The following is a 17,764-nucleotide window of genomic DNA, read 5'->3' as shown; positions in this document are numbered from 1 at the left end:
TTTCGTCGATGAAGTCTGTAAAAAAAAGGCTTTGTCTTAATAAAACTTTGCATCTGGAAAGGAATTGGTGAAATAAATGTACTTTATCGAGAAGAGAGCCATTAGCGCTCGTCTGTAGCCTTTCTGAAGCTGATTTGGTAGTTGATTAAGGGAAATAGATTATATCTTGAGAGATCTAGTTAGCGCGACTCTTCTAATAGAGCATAAAACACGACACCTTTTAGATGATTTTTTGTTTGAGATAAGTCCTTGCTAAAATAGGCATGGTAGATCATTCCTTTAGTCTCTTTAATGTAGATATTATCTATACGGATCTTTATTCGCCAATAAGAACGGTTCCATTAAGTTTATTGACCAAATCTCCCCTGATTAAGGCACTTCTTACATCAAGTGTCATCTCTAACGAAAATGATAAAAACTAGTTGTGTTAAGTAAACATTTTGAGGCGGGAGTTTCTCAAGAGTATGAATTTTTACAGAAAGATTGATCGAGTCACTGTTTCCTTGAATTCTAAGACCATAAATCAACTATGACGTTATATTTAACTATTTTGGAGTAGTCAATAGATTTGTGTTTAATATATTTGTGGCCCAGATTCTCCTCTCAAATGTATTGTTTTTAAGCTTGTTTCCTTAACAGAAGTACACTTGGAGGCTCGATATTGTCTGCTAAAAAAGGTTACAAATGGACGAGGGTGAAATTATAACATTCAATTTGACTGTGGTTAGCATTTGAACCTCAAACTTACCCAGTGGTAGTCACGCACTAGCTTACTATACCATCGAAAAGTATTATAAAGTGTCAGACCCCTGTGTTTCTACTATTTAAAATAACTTTCCCTTTATTTTGACAAATTTTATTCACAAACTCACACCTTTCAGCCTTACACACTGTATATTTTATTAATTACTCGGAAAAAAATGTTTTGCTTCACGATAAATTTTATTTCGAATCAACTAATGTTACATGAAAAATCGTGCGAATCAGGCCTGACCCAACGACACACCGCAACATATATAACTTTGAGTAATTAACTGTAAATAAGTGTACATACATTTTTTTGGTTACAGTCTCGTTGCTCCTGGCAATACTTCCAAATGCCAAAACACATAACCTTAATTACTGGCATAAATCGCATACCGAGCACATGGAAATTTGCATTTGAATCTTGATTTGGCCGAGAGAGAGAGAGGAAAGGCATTTGTGTGCGCCGTGAATTCCGGCACATTACCCACAAGTTTCTTGACACTTTATGTGACCATAGAAATCACGCAATACGACGCGGTGTAATCATTAAGTATATACTATATGTAGATGTAGGCAGTAAAGAAAATCAATATTTATTGAAAGCGTCCGAGAAAGTGCTCCAAATACTCACATTCATCATGCGATACTCATTTACATACGTGTCTGTACGAGTATATACCACGTACTTGCCGGTATTCTTAAGGTTGGAGAAAATTACAAAGAAAACTTGTGCATACTCGCAATTTACTGACGTTTTAAGCGAACTTGGTCAAACTCATTTAGTTGGAATTAAAACAATTTGCTGAAATAATAGTCCTATTTATTATAATTTACTAGCATGTACCGGCATATATTTATTTGAATATATTTTGAGGTCAGTGTTTTTATGTGTCGTATGCCCTATTTTATCTTTTTTACACAGGAAATGCTTCGTTCTAAGAATCGTTAAGGATTTCAAAGTGTTTTTCTGCTATTTCCGGGTTTCTGTTTTAAGATTATATTTATTTTCGTACTATAAATTAACTAGGTTCCATTGTATTTTGTAAACTAAATACTTTAATCAAACGGCAATCATCATTTAAATTCAAATTCATTGGAAATAACTTGAAACTTCCCAGAGACCCCTGACAACGATGAAACGGATAAACTACTAAAACTGAAATTTTTTAATAAAAAATAGTATTGGATTTGTTAAATTCAATTGAAACATTGGTTTATTGGGTATCAGATCAATCTGTGATGGACCTTCATATTTCAGTAGCTGCTAATAATACTCATGTAAAGTTAAAATGTGTGAAATTAGTTTTCAACCCGGCATTCTTCCAGCTTAATACCGTTTCGAATACGGTAAATCCGAAATATACTCTCTGATCCAAAAATGGTTGATATCGAATTATACTATCCGTGAACTTTGTGCTATAGATCAATACATCATATTATTTGATACGTAGGCTGCAATCAACTTGATGTTCAATTATAGTTACAGAGATGCCGAAGTCAAGAAAACGATCATTATGATTATTTCTTAGTTGTCAACATAAAACATTTATTTCTTGATTGAAAGCAAAACGGCTTTCAAGTTCGAAAAGCTAACTATTTTTGAACGTATAATGGCCGGGTTATTTTCGGTTCCTTTAGGCCCCTTATGCCTTCCTTACTACAGTCGATTTAAAATCTTAAGTATTAATTAATATGGAATATATATTGCATTATTGTTTAGTTTAGCAAAATGGGATTTAGGACCATTGGTCCATAATCCGGCTGACTTAACGCCATATTTATCATTCAGGTTGTGAGGTTTCTTGATAAATTTATGTCACAATGTATTCATTGATTAATTTGGTACCTAAAATTGAGGAAATCTGTCCACTCCTCTTGCTAGACCCTAAAACAATTTTTGATACCTATTCTTGATTTTATATTGTTAATGGGAATGACATTTCTTGGAATGTTGTCTCAGAATAAAAATCTGTATATACTTTCTCGGAGCTCCAATATAGCAAATTTAATTGCATTCGCTCTACTAATAGACCCTATACGATTATAACTCAAGTAGACACTGCTAAATCCATTCCACTTCTGCTCCTATTCTACGATATTTTTCAATTGTTACTAAAAACTTTCATACTTAAACATCTCATCCGTGTTTTAAGATCCATTTCTTTCTAGTATTTACTGTGACTTGTCACTCACAAACATGCTATTAATTTCGAATTAGTACTCATCAGTCGAATGAGAGTAAGAGCACGTATGTACAATACACTATGTCTACCACCAAACCTCAAATACATGGGTGACAAAGTGGTCAATATAGCCTATAATGAGAGCAAAAATTAATGTGTAACAGTAAAATTTTTGGTGGGAAAACCCCCACAAATAACTGTGAAAAGAAAGGGTAGGAAGTGCAGTACTATATTGAAAAGACCAAAAAAATAATAGGCAATTATTTACCTTAGCTTGACATAGATGGTAATCGTATACCGACCTGGTTGAATAAGTGCTACTACAATACAATTATTTACTAGGTAAATTATGTGGTGCACCAATGAGGTCAGTAGGAATAGTTAATTCGTAAGAATTATTATAATATAAGTTTAGTTTAGTTGTTTTGAAATTATTATTTGCAGATATTTATACTCTTTAATAGCCCTTTATTGATGTTGTACAATATTTTTACCATATAACCATATAATTTTATTATGAGCATGACAGTTGAAGGGTCTATTCTATTCAGTTATGTATCTCTGGATTGTTCACTGTCCAACTATTTTTTCTTGCTGGGTGTATGAAATAAAAGCTAGGGAGAGTTCTTTTCAACTAGAGCTCAAACTTATTTTAAGACTATGACGTTTTCTGGGAATATACATATGTATATTATACTCGTCTGCTTACTCTTATTATTTTCAGGTGCATAATCGATTACGTGCAATAGGTTTGTTTGAGGTGTTGATTGTTCATGAGTTCTTATTGTTTTAGAGAAAACGTTTTTTGGTCAATTTTGAATTTATTTTTCAATACAGTTATCATTGAGAACGATACACTGTTTTTCGCTTCACTTGATTGTTAAATGTCGTTTAATTTCACATTGTTTTCAAGGCAAAAATCACTGGGTCTAGGTCCGGAGAATTGTGTTTATGAAACACCCATTCTTCAAATCCTTTTTTTTAAGATTTCTTCTGTTAGATATTCCAAAAATGTTATATACTTGTCACTTTGATGATTTCCCTCTTTCAAATTGTATGTATGTTATATTCACTCGGCTGTGTTTCCATCCGTTTTAGACTCATTACGATTTTCATTGGGTCTTCCATGCTTGTACAGCAGATACGCAACTTAAGAAATCACGAACCGTTATCTGCGTACCATTTTACAAACTACTTTTTGGTCTCACTAGGACTTGTCATTTATTTTTTCAGTTATTTCCAGATTATATCATTTCGAATTTCGTGAAGAATTTTTTTCCAATAAAACTAAATATATTTGTGGCAAATGGCGAAATTTATTTTCCTATGCAATAGGTTAGTAAACTTATACATAAATATTGTTAAACATAATTATTTTTTCTATTATTTTGAAATATAAGTTAATGTAATACAACTGTAGACATCTTGCTCTCATTAGCTAAATACTTCTCCGGAATCACCTAAGACAACACGCGACTGATGAATACCGCCAGCACGAAGGCAAATAGTGAAACTACTTTTACTGCCGCGTTCGAACAGGGCCATTCGTGAATGTTGCCGCTAAAAATGTTAGTAATTAAAATCATAACTAACGGTAGAAAAATAATTGTTTATGATATTTGTGATGAAAATTATAATGATTACAATGCAAATTGGTTGACACACATAGAAACATATACTACTCTAAACAGATATTTATAAAATATTTTGTATGATGCGTTTTACAAATGATGCTTCTAATTTCATTGTTATATGGCTGATATTTATTTAATAAAAATATGGCAATGCATATGGATATGGCAGACTCGATGTTAGAATGGGATAGACAACATGATCGTGCGGCTGTTCATGGGGCACATAGAAAGTCGGTTCACAACTTATGGCCGATGCTTGTGGTGGTGTATAAGCGCTGGAAGAAAATATGGTTTCAAAGTTTTCAATGATTTTGACATTAGTCGCAACTGTTGCAATCATATATAGTTAGTTACTTTAAGTGCTTTCCATTATTGTTTCACCAGAAATTTTGAGGTTATAAGCGTGTGTTTGCTTTTACTCTACCTTTAGGGTTTATCATAGATCTATTATTATCTATCAGAGAATATTATTCACTATGGATATAGATTTTATATCAAGCACTACCACCAAATTGGTATAAGTTCTAAACATACAAGATCAGTTTGTTTACTCAATAATCGTTTGTTCATAAACTATTTGAATATCTTCTCCTATTTACCCAATTATTGAAAATTATTAATTAATCCACGAAGTTCAATATTTAGTATACACAGCACAAAAGTTACTGATGCTTTTGTAAAATAAATCTGTGTGGACCATGCGCCGTCAGTTACTGGTAAAGTTACTACGGATCTTTAATGCTCTAATGCTCCATCAGCTTAGATATCGTCGAGATTTGTGTAGAAAGTACTGTCGAATTAGGTAATAAATATTGTTGAATCATCTTTTTTTGAGATTTCGAGTTTTCATATCTGACGAATTTGTTCTGTCTCAAATTATTGGATGGAAATAAAGCGCTTATCAGCGACAAGATTTCACATTTTGATGGCCTTAAAAATAGAACACTTCGAAAAATTACAATAAAGATTTAGGGATTCTTATTATTTATTGGTTTAAAGATAAGCAGATGGATTGAGCGAAATTGTTTTAAAGTTACGATTTGACTAGGTCTACTAATTTATATTACCAAAATCTAATCAAGCTAAGAAAGACGTTGTTAATTTAAATAAAAGTGTATAAACGTCACAAAAATTGCAAAAAGATAGTTCAATTTAGGTACTTATGAGGATCTACATTTGTAGAATAGCTTCAAAGGATAGGTTCGTCGAAGCATCTGATGATGTTAGACTTAAACATTCATTATACTTATTCTCTTTCAGAAACTTGTCTTACTCTATGTCCATAAATACAAAGAAAATATATTAATTTGAGTTTACATAGACCAAGGGTGTACTCTTTGATTTTGGGATTTAAAGTATTTTTAATAATACTCAAGTTGAGAACTAATACTTCTCAGATCTCCAAAGTTGAACCTTTGGTGAATCAAAACTTTCTGAACCAAGAAAGTACAGTATACTCTCGAAAAGTAAATTCTTAGAAAGTAAATAATCGCGGAAAAGTTAATCACCTTTAAGATTACACATGCACCTCGAAAAAGTAAATTTTTTAATTTACTTTTCAGAGAGTGTGATAAAAAATTCGAAACGAAGCAATTCATTTATAATTTGATTTCTCTAAAAAATTTAACGCTTCGAAAAATAACAACAACAATTTAGGAATTCTCAAATATACTGTTGAAGTACAACTGGATTCTAAATTAATAGATCCATTATAAGAAATAGTTCTAATTCTACGATTTTAAAAGGCTTGGTTATTCACATTACTAAAGAACTATTAAATATTTTCAAAATATCTTTAAAAATCTCACTTTAGATATGAAAATTATTGTCGCTGATTATTCACAGATTTTTATGAGAATCTACATTTGTAGAATAGCTTCAAAGGGCAGGTTCGTCGAAGCATCTGTTGATGTTAGATCCAAACAGTCCCCGAAGAATTTTCGCAATACTCCAGTTAGTTCTTGTTTTATTTACTCGAGTTCTACTTGGTTACAATATTCGAAGAAGGAAGGGTCCAATAAATTTCACTCTTATTATTCCGGTATTTTACTCGTCTTACTCTCTGTTCATAAATACAAAAGCTATGTGGTAAATTGTAATAGTATAGTTGGACAATGGGTGTTCTTTTTAATTTTGGAATTTAAAGTATTTTTAATAATACCAAGAAAATGTGCTTGAGTCAAATTGAAGCTTAATTTGAGAACTAATACTTCTCAGATCTCCAAAGTTGAACCTTTCTAAACCAAGAAAGCATTTCTATAGCTTTCAAAAATTTAGAGCAGAGCCACTATATATTTAGAGGGAGATAGAGTTATAAAGAGTCAAACTGATCAGATTGACGAGATACATTGAAATATGTGAAATATGACGAAACGTTGCCACTCATACAATTCAAATTTGGCAAAGAGGTCACGGTGGGTAAGAGGTCATGGTTATAAAAGTTTTAAAATATAGACTTGCCGTGGTCGTGCGAAGACTATATATCGTGAACTTCGTAAATCGTTTTGTATCACTATTGACACACTGTACTACAGTTGAACTTCCCTAACTCGAATCACCACAATTTGAGTTAGCGGGACCTCCGAGTTACGGAAGGTAATTTGTATGAATTTTGACTTTTATTGCTAATTCAAGAGTTTGAGTTATGGAGAACTTGGAGTAATAGACGTACGATTTATGGAAGTTCAACTGTATTGGTAAAGAAAGGTGTGGTTATGATCGAAATTGCTACAGTATAAGGGTCTTGCGTTAGAATATAATGTGTATTGAAATAATATATAAATAGTATATATCAATTTACCTTGAGTGGTAGTGAAGGATACTAAATATTTTATAAGCCCATACCTACCCTTTAAGGAAGCGGCCTTTAGCGCGCTTCACTGACTGTCGCAGTACATTTACATTTGTGTGCGTGTGTTTGTGTCACCGCTAATTAAAACTAAATAAACAATAAAATCAACCAAAATAGCAGACACACAAGTACACTAGTACAAAATAAACAGCCAATAAAAATAAACACCAAAAATAAATATAAACACGCATATCTAAATGGATAAATAAGCAAAGTACAGTTTAATGTTAATTTGGCAGATTCGATTAACCACAAACGATTTTATTCGAGTTACTTTACAACAAAGCGATGCCAAAGGCACAGAGTATTGCGAACTTATATTTTTTTGTGACTATAAACAATAATTAGTGCAGAAAATATAACATTTCAATAAAAAAGATATTAAAAACAGAAAAGTGGAAAATATGAGCGGAAAATAGAATTAGAGTATATAAGAAAACAACGAAAGTACAGTAGAACAGAAGAAAAGAATACCAAATAAATGAAAAGAGTAGAGACTACATTAATTTGTTACACTGAGTGAGCGGTGTCGCTGCTTAAGCAAATGACTGACATTACAATAACAGTAAAACAGTTATAAACAACAGTGACTGATAATTTTTTAAGCTTTCAAATAGTTGTGTTGTTGTACGTGTATGTATGATTTGTAGTATGTTTTATTTACTTAACACCGATGACACCGCAAGCCAAACGTCCACCCGCATTTCCAGTCTTTTTCGAATCAGGGTGGGTACCCTTGCCCAAATCATCGGTCAATTCGTGCACAACCAAACCGCGTCCGATAATTGTACGTTTGCCAGTCAAACTGATTAAGTGATCGGTGAAAGTCGTATCGACAACACCATTTGCATCGGCCTCAACATTGCCGAGATCGCCAACGTGACGCACCTCATCGCCAGGCGCACCATGGTCCATCTGTGGAGATATTTTTAAATAGTTATATATATTATTGATGGGGTTATATCATAAGAACTTTTAAGTATGGTTGCACATAAATATATATAAAATAATTACCTTATCGGGATTGAAATGTCCGCCAGTGCTGAGACAGCCGCTGGTCAAGTCGCCCTTCTCGTGCACATGGAAACCGTGCTTACCCGGTGCCAGTCCAGTCAAATAGACATGCACGTGAACATTTTCGGAGCAGCCATTTTGTATGAAAGTGACGTTGCCCCTCACGGCGGCGCCCTCCAAGTAGGCAATCGCTTCCATTGTGGCACTTTTCTGAGATTCAGACAACCAAATTATTAATACACACATATATTTATATACAAATATAAATAAATCTATATGTGTGCTAAAATAAACTTTAATCAAAGTAGAGCACTTACCTGAGCCAGGGCGCTGACCGCACACAAGGCCAATGTGACTATTATGGCAAAATGAGAATGCATTTTTCGGCAAATTCACTAGAAAGAGTGAAGGTAGCAATGGATTATTAGAATATGTGTATTAATTTTAGTATATATTTGTTGGTGTATGTATATATGTGTGTATAAAAAAAATCTTTTCATTCAATGGTTCTATAAAATCAGTACATTATTACGCCCAAGGAATGAAAAAGGCATAAAACGTGTTATATTCTTATTAGTTTTGTAATTAAACTAGATAAAGCATATATTTTAAGATACAAGGGTTACCTCGACCAAACTTAACTACTATCTACTATATGTATAACGGTTCCGTTTCAAAACTACAAAAGAACCCGTTAACTCTAAAAAAACTCCTTCGAGATACTCATAATCTCATATAAGTAAAATATGTAGTTGATGTTCTCTAAGCATATGTTGATCGGAATTAGGTTAAGTCGTGGTACAATCATTCGATCTACAGCTGGCATTTTCCTCATAGAATTCCTTAAAATCACTTGCCAATTAGTTGTTCAAGAATTCTTTAGTTCTAAAGTTCTTCAATTTTGTCTATTCGCTCTTATTCGAACATATAAAAAACATATATATATTTTAAGCCTTTGATTTCTAGTACTAGTATTATAAATTAATGAGAAGAAATCTAATACGTGGTAGGACCAATTCTAGGAAGATAATGATAAACACATCCTTCTAAAGTTGAATAATTAATAGTTAGCATAGTATATATCACAAATAACAATGAATATTTACATCTCTTCAAAAAGAAGAATGACAATATTCATTATTATAACAAAGAGTCTAGAGAAGAGGAGACCTTTTTAAAGAAAAAATCAAAAATCAAACGACACATCCGATAGTTGCTATAGAGTACCAGATTTCAGTTCCAACTCCAACTAAGAACGAAAAGTGTACATGGCAAGCGGTGCCAAAGATTCGAGTGTATTACGATCTTACACATACGAGTCGCGTCTGCGTAACCGGAACGGATCCGAATTCTTATCCGGAAAAAGACTGTCGATGTCTCCAAAATTATTTGCGGAAGGTTTTCTACCACTACAATAACAACAACAATTCATCACGGTAGTGCAAACTACCAGCACGGAAGACCTAGCTTCAGTCTAAATTTCAACCATGATAGAAAAATATTTCTAATAGCTCTCGCCTTTCGTCAAAGTCGGGTCTAGGTAATCGGAACGGACCCAAATTGTATTCGGCCAATATCGGCAGAATTTCTCAAAATTTCTTGGAAATTTTTGTTATTGTATTTTTGCCGCTACAACAACAATTCCAAAGTATTTAAGACGTGGAAAAAGTTCTAGGTTCTAGGTGCACCCAAAAATAGGTGAAAACGAAGCGACAACAAGATATCATCTTTTTAATTTTAAATAACTTATACATTGCTCGAATTACAAATAAGCTAGTAAAATAAGTATTTTTTTAACTACTTAAAAACAGTTAAATATAGAACTAACTAACTATAACAAGTACTCAAGAAACTAGTAGTACCTGTATTTTTACTATTTTTCCATTTATGACAACAATAATATATCGTACATTACAACTGTAATAATAATGCATATTACATGTCGGTATTATTCCGATTTAATAGTTGACGACAATAGCGAATGTCAACAACTTTCCTCAAAACCAGCTGATAAAATTTAACCTCACTTATATGGTATATAAATATACATAATCGGGAAGCGAACACAAAACTGCAATTTTACATACAATACATTGCAAAATTTATAAAAATCCATGTATATATTTACTCTTGTAGAGGTGTCTACTGATAAAAAAAAAACAACACAAGTCGCCACATTTGCCCCTCCACTTGTGATTTACGCTGCCTGTCAGCATAACCTTAATTTTTTAAATTTTTTGTGGGTCAGTGAGCATAAAGTGCGGTTTGCCCAATAAAATGAAATTATTTCAAAGGTGAATTCACTTTTCATGCAAAATTCATACTCGCGTGTATATCAATATGTTTGTATGACACTTTAGTTCTCCGTAATTTTGATACAAATGTAGAAACTTGCAGGGTTACGTCCACTTGAATTTCGCTGCCTTTCCAATTGTGCTGATTTTTTTTGCATATCATTTTTGTAGGTTAGTAGTATTTTCATATGATTATTAACCTACGGAATGCTCAAATATTGTAATGTATGCGCACTTATGGAAGTATGTTTCCGTATATCCATGAGATTCATTTCACTTTCCAATTTAATTATCCAATATGCATAAATATAAATATTTGTTGGAATAATAGTAGGCCTACTATTTCATATTGAGCTCAGTTTTATTTCATTAAGTGTGACCATGTTCATTATATACGAAATTAACGCTTACGAGGGTGGTATAATTGTTTTCAGTTTATTAAAATAATTTTATATAAACTGCCAGACACAACCTTAAACAAAATAAATAAAAAAAACCCTATTTTTAAGAGCCACTTGAAAGCTCTTATATTTTAATACCATAAATTGCACAAATAACAAATAATCTATTTGAAGCTCAGACAGCGAGAAAAGGTACACAAAAAAGTTTGTGAAGAAGGTCGTAAATTAACATATATCTATAGGTTTACGACGGAGTTATAGCAGACAGGTTGAAAATGTCGGCTCGTTTTCTATTTTAGGTGTAGAAAACACTGTAATTTCCATACTGGCAAAACCATAGACGCTGAACCCACAACTATTCGCTATTGAATCCTTTGGAGGTATGATAATGTGTCCAATTTCAAGGACTTGAAGATTATATCAATGACAAGAAATATATTTTGAATTGCTTCCGAATTCACATCACACTCGGGTTATGTACTAAATATAGAAGAGAAATTTATAGACAATTAAGAAGTTGAAAACACCCATGGATGACAAATATCGATCTTTCTCAAACAATGAGTTTTTTACCGATACGAAACTGCTGAGAGGTTCCGAAAACATATGATTGTGGCAGAAGAGCTTAAGGCTTTCGGTGTGTTCAATGCGATCCATTGTAGTACATTTCACAGCACCACAAAATTTCAATGGTTTCTAGAATCGTATTGTAGTACGGAACACCATTTGTAATTCGGAACACTGGTGACACACATATGGTTTCTGAGGCATACTAAAATATGTACTACATGTCTGTCTCAGGTATAAGGAAGAATTAGATATTTTCTCTTGACCATCAAATTTATTGGTTAACCCTCGTAATGAAATAAATATGCTGCATCATTAAAAGATATATTTTGTTCCATTTTTAGTAAATGCGAAAATCACTTGAAATAAATAAACCCAGTGAATGAATTTTGAAGTGCATTTTATGTTGTATTGCGTTTGCCTGTCGAATTTCAACTTCAGTGCTATCAAATGCAGTTTCTTCATTACTATTATTTATTGAAGACACATGTTACTCGTATATAAACAAAAATATAAGTTTTAAGTGGTTATTTCCCAAGCTTATAACAATAACTAAAGGTAGTCACTGATAAGCTTAGCTATTTTGATAACTCTTTGACAGAAAAAAAAAAAACAAAATTTAATTTCAGACAATAAATATATGTATGTATATAATAAAAAAGTTTTAAGTAAAAAATTTAGTTCAAATCAACAATATAGGTCATCCGAAAAATGAAAATAAATCAGTACTGTGGCTAAAGCAACTATAAAGTATATGAGTAGGAACTTTCAAAATATAAATTTAGATGTCCAACCGTATTTTAGTCTAGTATTGCACCTTAATTAAATCACAGTTCTTATCATCTTTAGTATATTTCGCATATCTCCATTGTAGATAATTAGTCAAAATATAATTTCTATAAGTATTTGACTCCTATAGTGCTACCTTAGACTCACGTATTGCTTATCATGCCGTAATTGGCATTTATTCTAAATTTAATTTTATTGTTTATATTGCTTTTTTATTCAAAAACATACATATCTCATATACTATGAAGAGATTTATCAAATTCACACGTACAATTTAATTGTTTTATGTGATCTTAGGTATTCTATAAACAATAGTTATTAGTGTGCTCTATAGTTGCACTACGTAGAAAATTTTTACAAGTATTAGTAATTCTGAAGCAAAACTTAACCTTGAATAATATATTCTGTGCAACAATGAATGCCAATAACAAAATTAACACATAATCAGTAATTAAAATAACTTCACAGCAGTATTTTTGAATTTTTTTTTTGCATTTTGTGAAAGTAAATGCCAAAGTCGTTTCAAGTAATAGAGATCTCATTAACAATAGTACGACAATTTTCGCGCTATCGCTTCGGCGATTACAGTGTAACGTTGTTATTTTCCAATAGTAAATAATAATATATTGTTTGTAAGAAAATAAAATCGCTTGATTTCTGGAAAATTTTAAGTGTTGTATTACATTTAAATACTGTGGAGAATAAAGGTTGTACGCGATCTTTAGGATTAGGTAGAATATGGGCGCTCACGTCGTTAGTGTGAAATTAATCAAAAGTTTTTTTGCGGTATTAAATGCCCATGTTTCTAATGATCTTATTATACTCACAGCCATATATTCTCTAGGTGTAAAATATCACATTATTAAAGGTACTGGTGAATGAGGATCCAATATAGTGCGTATATTATTTGGTAAATGGATTCTTAAACCATGATTATTCCAAGTATTCGACTTTTGGTATTTATGATAAACGATTACCAAAAATTCTCGAGGTCCATTTTTATGAGTACGTTTAGATGAACGCAAAAAGAAAGTATTCGTTGACTTTTGCTTGTCCCCCAAAGTAAAATATATCCTAGAAACTCCTTAGGAAACGATTTATTACTAAAGTGATATTAAGAGGATATTTTGAATGTTTTTTTTCAAAATTCTCATAACCCTTCCAGATCAAATTTCATGATTTATCTGTATCCAATATTTATTTTCATTAGACTGAACAAAAATGAACTGAGCATTGGACCAAACTAACTTTTTCCAGAAGATTGAATTATGAGTAGAAAAAGTGCAAACTCCTATTTTGGATACTAACTTGTAAATATATGATTTTGAAGAACTGAAAAATGCTTTTTCTTTTAAATAATTATAATTAGTTACTGAATAGTTACTAAAAAATCTATAATACGGATATAATCTACATTTTTGTCTTAATTCATAGGCGTATAAAAATTTTCAGTCAAGCTGATTTGAAGTCGATTTTGTAACTTCCTATATTTCAAGTTCCCTATAGATGAAAACACACTTGTCCTTGGTAGATAGTTTAAACGTGAAAAGCCTTAAGGACTATTTTTAAGGTAATCAGCGATTAAATTATCATAAGAGATTTGAAAATATTGATTATAGTACGAGTTGAAGCAATTTTTTCATAAAAGCCAAAGCTCTATACGTTGAAAATGCTACGGACTTGTTTACCAAGTATTTTTATACATATTCAATAAATAAACAATAAAATGAAGATCTATATTATTTGCACTTAATATAAAAAACGGTATTCCCAAGAAATATTTTAATGCGTATTTGATAACTGGTGGAGACACTTATGCAGAACCAGTTTGCGAAGGCTTTTGAGGCAGCGCCTTTAAGACTTGCTCATGGGAATTCACTAGATATTTTCGACAATTAAGACAAAACCACAAACGCAATAAGACGAGTAATAAATATAAATGTATGTACGCAGTATTTCGAGTGCAGGCCAGAAGTCAATGCCGAGTTTTAAGGCACGAAATTGTGGCTCAACCACTTTACTTCAAAGTACTTGAGTACAGTTACGATGCAAATATGGAAATTTGCGTTGTAAAATATTTATTATATATTCAAAAATCAAGTATTTTTTTTTTAACCCTTTGTGGGTATTATAAAGATTTGTGATGTGTATACCTATAAAATACCTGATTTATTGGCTCTAATACACTTGTTATAATTTCGCCTCACCTCAAATAATTTTTTGCACCACTTTAAATCGTTGCTGTTACACCTTTATATTATATATATATATATGCGAATGTATGTCCGTCCGTCTATTAAGCGGTGTAGGTGTTGTTGTTTGTGGCTGATTATTGCAAATTTTTATTTATTTAACGCTTGCGCGGCAACTTCAACGACGATGCACAATACAATACTGAACTAAACGACGGTTGAACGCAAACTGTTTATAAACTGTATTTACTCTCGTCTGTGGCGATCAGTCGCAGCCGCCCACCGCGCCATTTGCCGCTTAAAACGCAGTAACCTGTCGCGGTGATGTAACGTGAGAATCAATCCGCTTGCTCGCATTCTAAGTTATAGCCACAGCATTGAGCACTTCGGCATGCAAATATCACGTCGTTTTGTTCTCTTGCTTTTGTGACTTGCAATAAAACACGAATTGCGTTTTGTTGTTATAAAACAAATAAATGTCCATATCTTGACGTATTCGACATGTAGTGGACAGCGGCACGGCAGTGAGATTAGTTTGTTTTCCGTGAGTGGCGTTGAGTTGCTTGGAGAATTATAACAGTACATTGAGAGTAGTGATTTGAGGAGCGCGCTGCGTTAAACTGTTGATCGTGCTTTGATATAATGCAATAAATACATATGTACATATCCTATACCTGTTCTTGAATAAATAACGAATTAAAACGAATAAGGTGGGGTTAATTTTTCACGGAACGGAATATAAAATGGTTAAAATTTAATCTTTATTAGACGAAGAATGGGACGAATGAATGGATTGGTACCAAATTATCTTATTCCTGCTTAGTTTTATTAAGATGGACTTTTCCTATTATCCAAAATATTTCTAATACGAAAGCGGATGTTTCAATACCTTCAAAAATACCTACATAAGTTACCTATTGTCTAAGGATCTGTATGCAAAATGACACCCTATGAAATATAGGTATGATTCATATACATTTTTTAAATTTAAGAGGTGTATGCACGACAATTGGATCAAGCTTTTTAGAAGATATGCTAATTTTCAACTGAATATTTGCAGATAGACCAAAATATCTCCTAATAGTTCATCATACAACCATCCGAATCTATAAAAATAATGAGATGTGTAGATAGGCAACAAATGTTATATACCCCCGTAGGTTTAGCTTATCATTTGAAATATAGTTTGTACTTGTTTTATGACTTATAGATTGAAGGAAGTTTAGAAATTTTTCTGATTATCGATGAGTTTTAAGATAAGATAACTTTGAAGATGTGGATAGTTATTAAAAAGTAGGCTAACAAATAAATATTTTGGTGAGTGAAAAATAGAGTTCAGAGTCAAAGCGTTGGATGAATTTCTAAAATTCATAATGCAAATTGTTGTCAACATCTTATGAAGAAATCTCACATTTATTTGATAATTCATAAATGTATTTACAAAATACGCCTAAAATGTGAGATTAAATCGATTATATAAATTTAAAACAACATCACTACAAGTTCACTACAACTTTCGGAAGCCCATGAGTATAGAGAGTGAAATTCGCCAGTTGGTATTGGAAAGTTTTGAATACTCAGCTTTTAGTTTCACTCTATAACCTTCTATAGTGAATATCAAGAACGTGGCTTTGGGTTTTAAGGTATTGTATTGGATCGTTTCCAGCCATTTGCAATATCAATTATTTAAAAAGGTTCCTTTTTTTCGATATAATGTTACCAACAAGTCCGTTTTATGATAAAACTAAAGAGAATAGTTCTCAGTAAAAATTTAGTACTTTATGTTATTCATTTCGATAGAGATTCTACCCAAAATAGACGTTTTTCCTTGTATATTCATTTAAGCATTTTATTTATAATCTCGAAGAACAAATGCATACAAACTTTCAAAACTAGTTCAAATGAGAAACGTTTAATGACCTGTATGCGATTTTTTTTTGCTATTTTGCTTATGATATGCTAAAAATCAGTTTCTTCGGAAGTTACATCCACAATTTCCATACATAAAAGATATTTTTAAGAATTTACTGTCTACTATGCGTAAATATTAAAAAAACACGGCTGCTTGGGATTATGTAACCCCCACTAAATGTACATACGCAAGTTAATGACTACCTAATAGTTTCGAGTATACCATATATGCATATGAGCATGTTTAACAAATATTTACCCACCTGTGATTACCTTATTGACAGTAGCATATACTAGCTCATATACAGGGTTCACCCATTTTGAAGTATTGGTATGTAAAAATTGAATATCTTTGAAAAAACAACTTCCTCATATATTTCAGATATTTAGATTTACAATTTATTCGAAGTAAGTTTTATAGACAAGCAATTAAATGACCATTGGGCATATATTCATCGCATAATTGCCTTTTCACACAGCCAAATTGATTGATCAATTAAAATTTTGTTTGAAAACTCAGTTTTTGCCATTCACACTGCCTGCTACTCGATAACCGATCAGCTGTTATACATTTTTGTTTTTGCTTTTCATAAGAAGTTGGTAAGTTTCATCAGCTGATTGCTATTTTTAGCAGCGTCATCTACCGCCGTGTAGCGTGAACAACAACTCGCAGACAAAGAACATATATGTAATTACAAATACAGTCACTGTTGCAGAGTTGCATTTCATTTTCAAGTCGATTAAAATTCATTTGAAGATAAATGTAGATTTTATTTTATAGGGTAAATCGATCTTAATCAGTGTTCCAATCGAACAGAAGCCGGTTAATTGATCAATTAGCTCCTGTGTGAAAAAGCTGTAATGATATTTTTTATTAAATTTTCAATTACGTCGGCTCGTACCCCGAGCGTTATAATGAAGATTTTGGTTTGAAGTGACCACATAGCAAAATTGAATGAACCAAATCTATAAATCTGGATGACCGATAAATTTCCCATTTTTGATATTAGACGGTTTGACTGTATTCAGTAAACGGTCAGTCAAAATATTTTGTATGTTCTATTAGGGAACCCATTTGAAATATCAAATTGGCCGAAAAGTGGTTCCTCTACTGTGAAATATTCACTCTTATAGTTTTAAACAGTTCATTCAAATATATTGATCATTGATTTCGGGTATAT

The 17,764-nt window shown here is 32.1% G+C and overlaps 1 protein-coding gene across 3 annotated transcripts; it reads right to left on the bottom strand.

Annotated features, from left to right (window-relative positions):
• Positions 1 to 4,226: 4,226 nt before the first annotated feature.
• Positions 4,227 to 14,913, bottom strand: LOC105218691 (extracellular superoxide dismutase [Cu-Zn]). Of its 3 annotated transcripts, XM_054233389.1 has the most exons (6): positions 14,778 to 14,906; positions 14,688 to 14,745; positions 8,747 to 8,824; positions 8,430 to 8,639; positions 8,080 to 8,330; positions 4,626 to 4,839 (listed from the first exon to the last, which is right to left on the bottom strand). In XM_054233389.1, the coding sequence occupies exons 3-6, from the start codon at positions 8,807 to 8,809 to the stop codon at positions 4,698 to 4,700; spliced, it is 666 nt and encodes a 221-aa protein (XP_054089364.1). In that variant the 5' UTR covers positions 8,810 to 8,824; positions 14,688 to 14,745; positions 14,778 to 14,906; the 3' UTR covers positions 4,626 to 4,697. The 3 variants fall into 3 exon arrangements, with proteins under 3 accessions (XP_011192731.1, XP_054089364.1, XP_011192729.1); XM_011194429.3 differs by lacking the exon at positions 4,626 to 4,839 and adding an exon at positions 4,227 to 4,490 and having other exon boundaries at positions 14,688 to 14,911; XM_011194427.3 differs by having other exon boundaries at positions 4,628 to 4,839; positions 14,688 to 14,913.
• Positions 14,914 to 17,764: the final 2,851 nt, after the last annotated feature.

The sequence above is a fragment of the Zeugodacus cucurbitae genome, chromosome 6 (genome assembly GCF_028554725.1).
Source record: "Zeugodacus cucurbitae isolate PBARC_wt_2022May chromosome 6, idZeuCucr1.2, whole genome shotgun sequence".
Classification (NCBI taxonomy): domain Eukaryota; kingdom Metazoa; phylum Arthropoda; class Insecta; order Diptera; family Tephritidae; genus Zeugodacus; species Zeugodacus cucurbitae.
The sequence above is the reverse complement of the archived record's forward strand: the minus strand, read 5'-3'. Positions and strand labels throughout refer to the sequence as shown.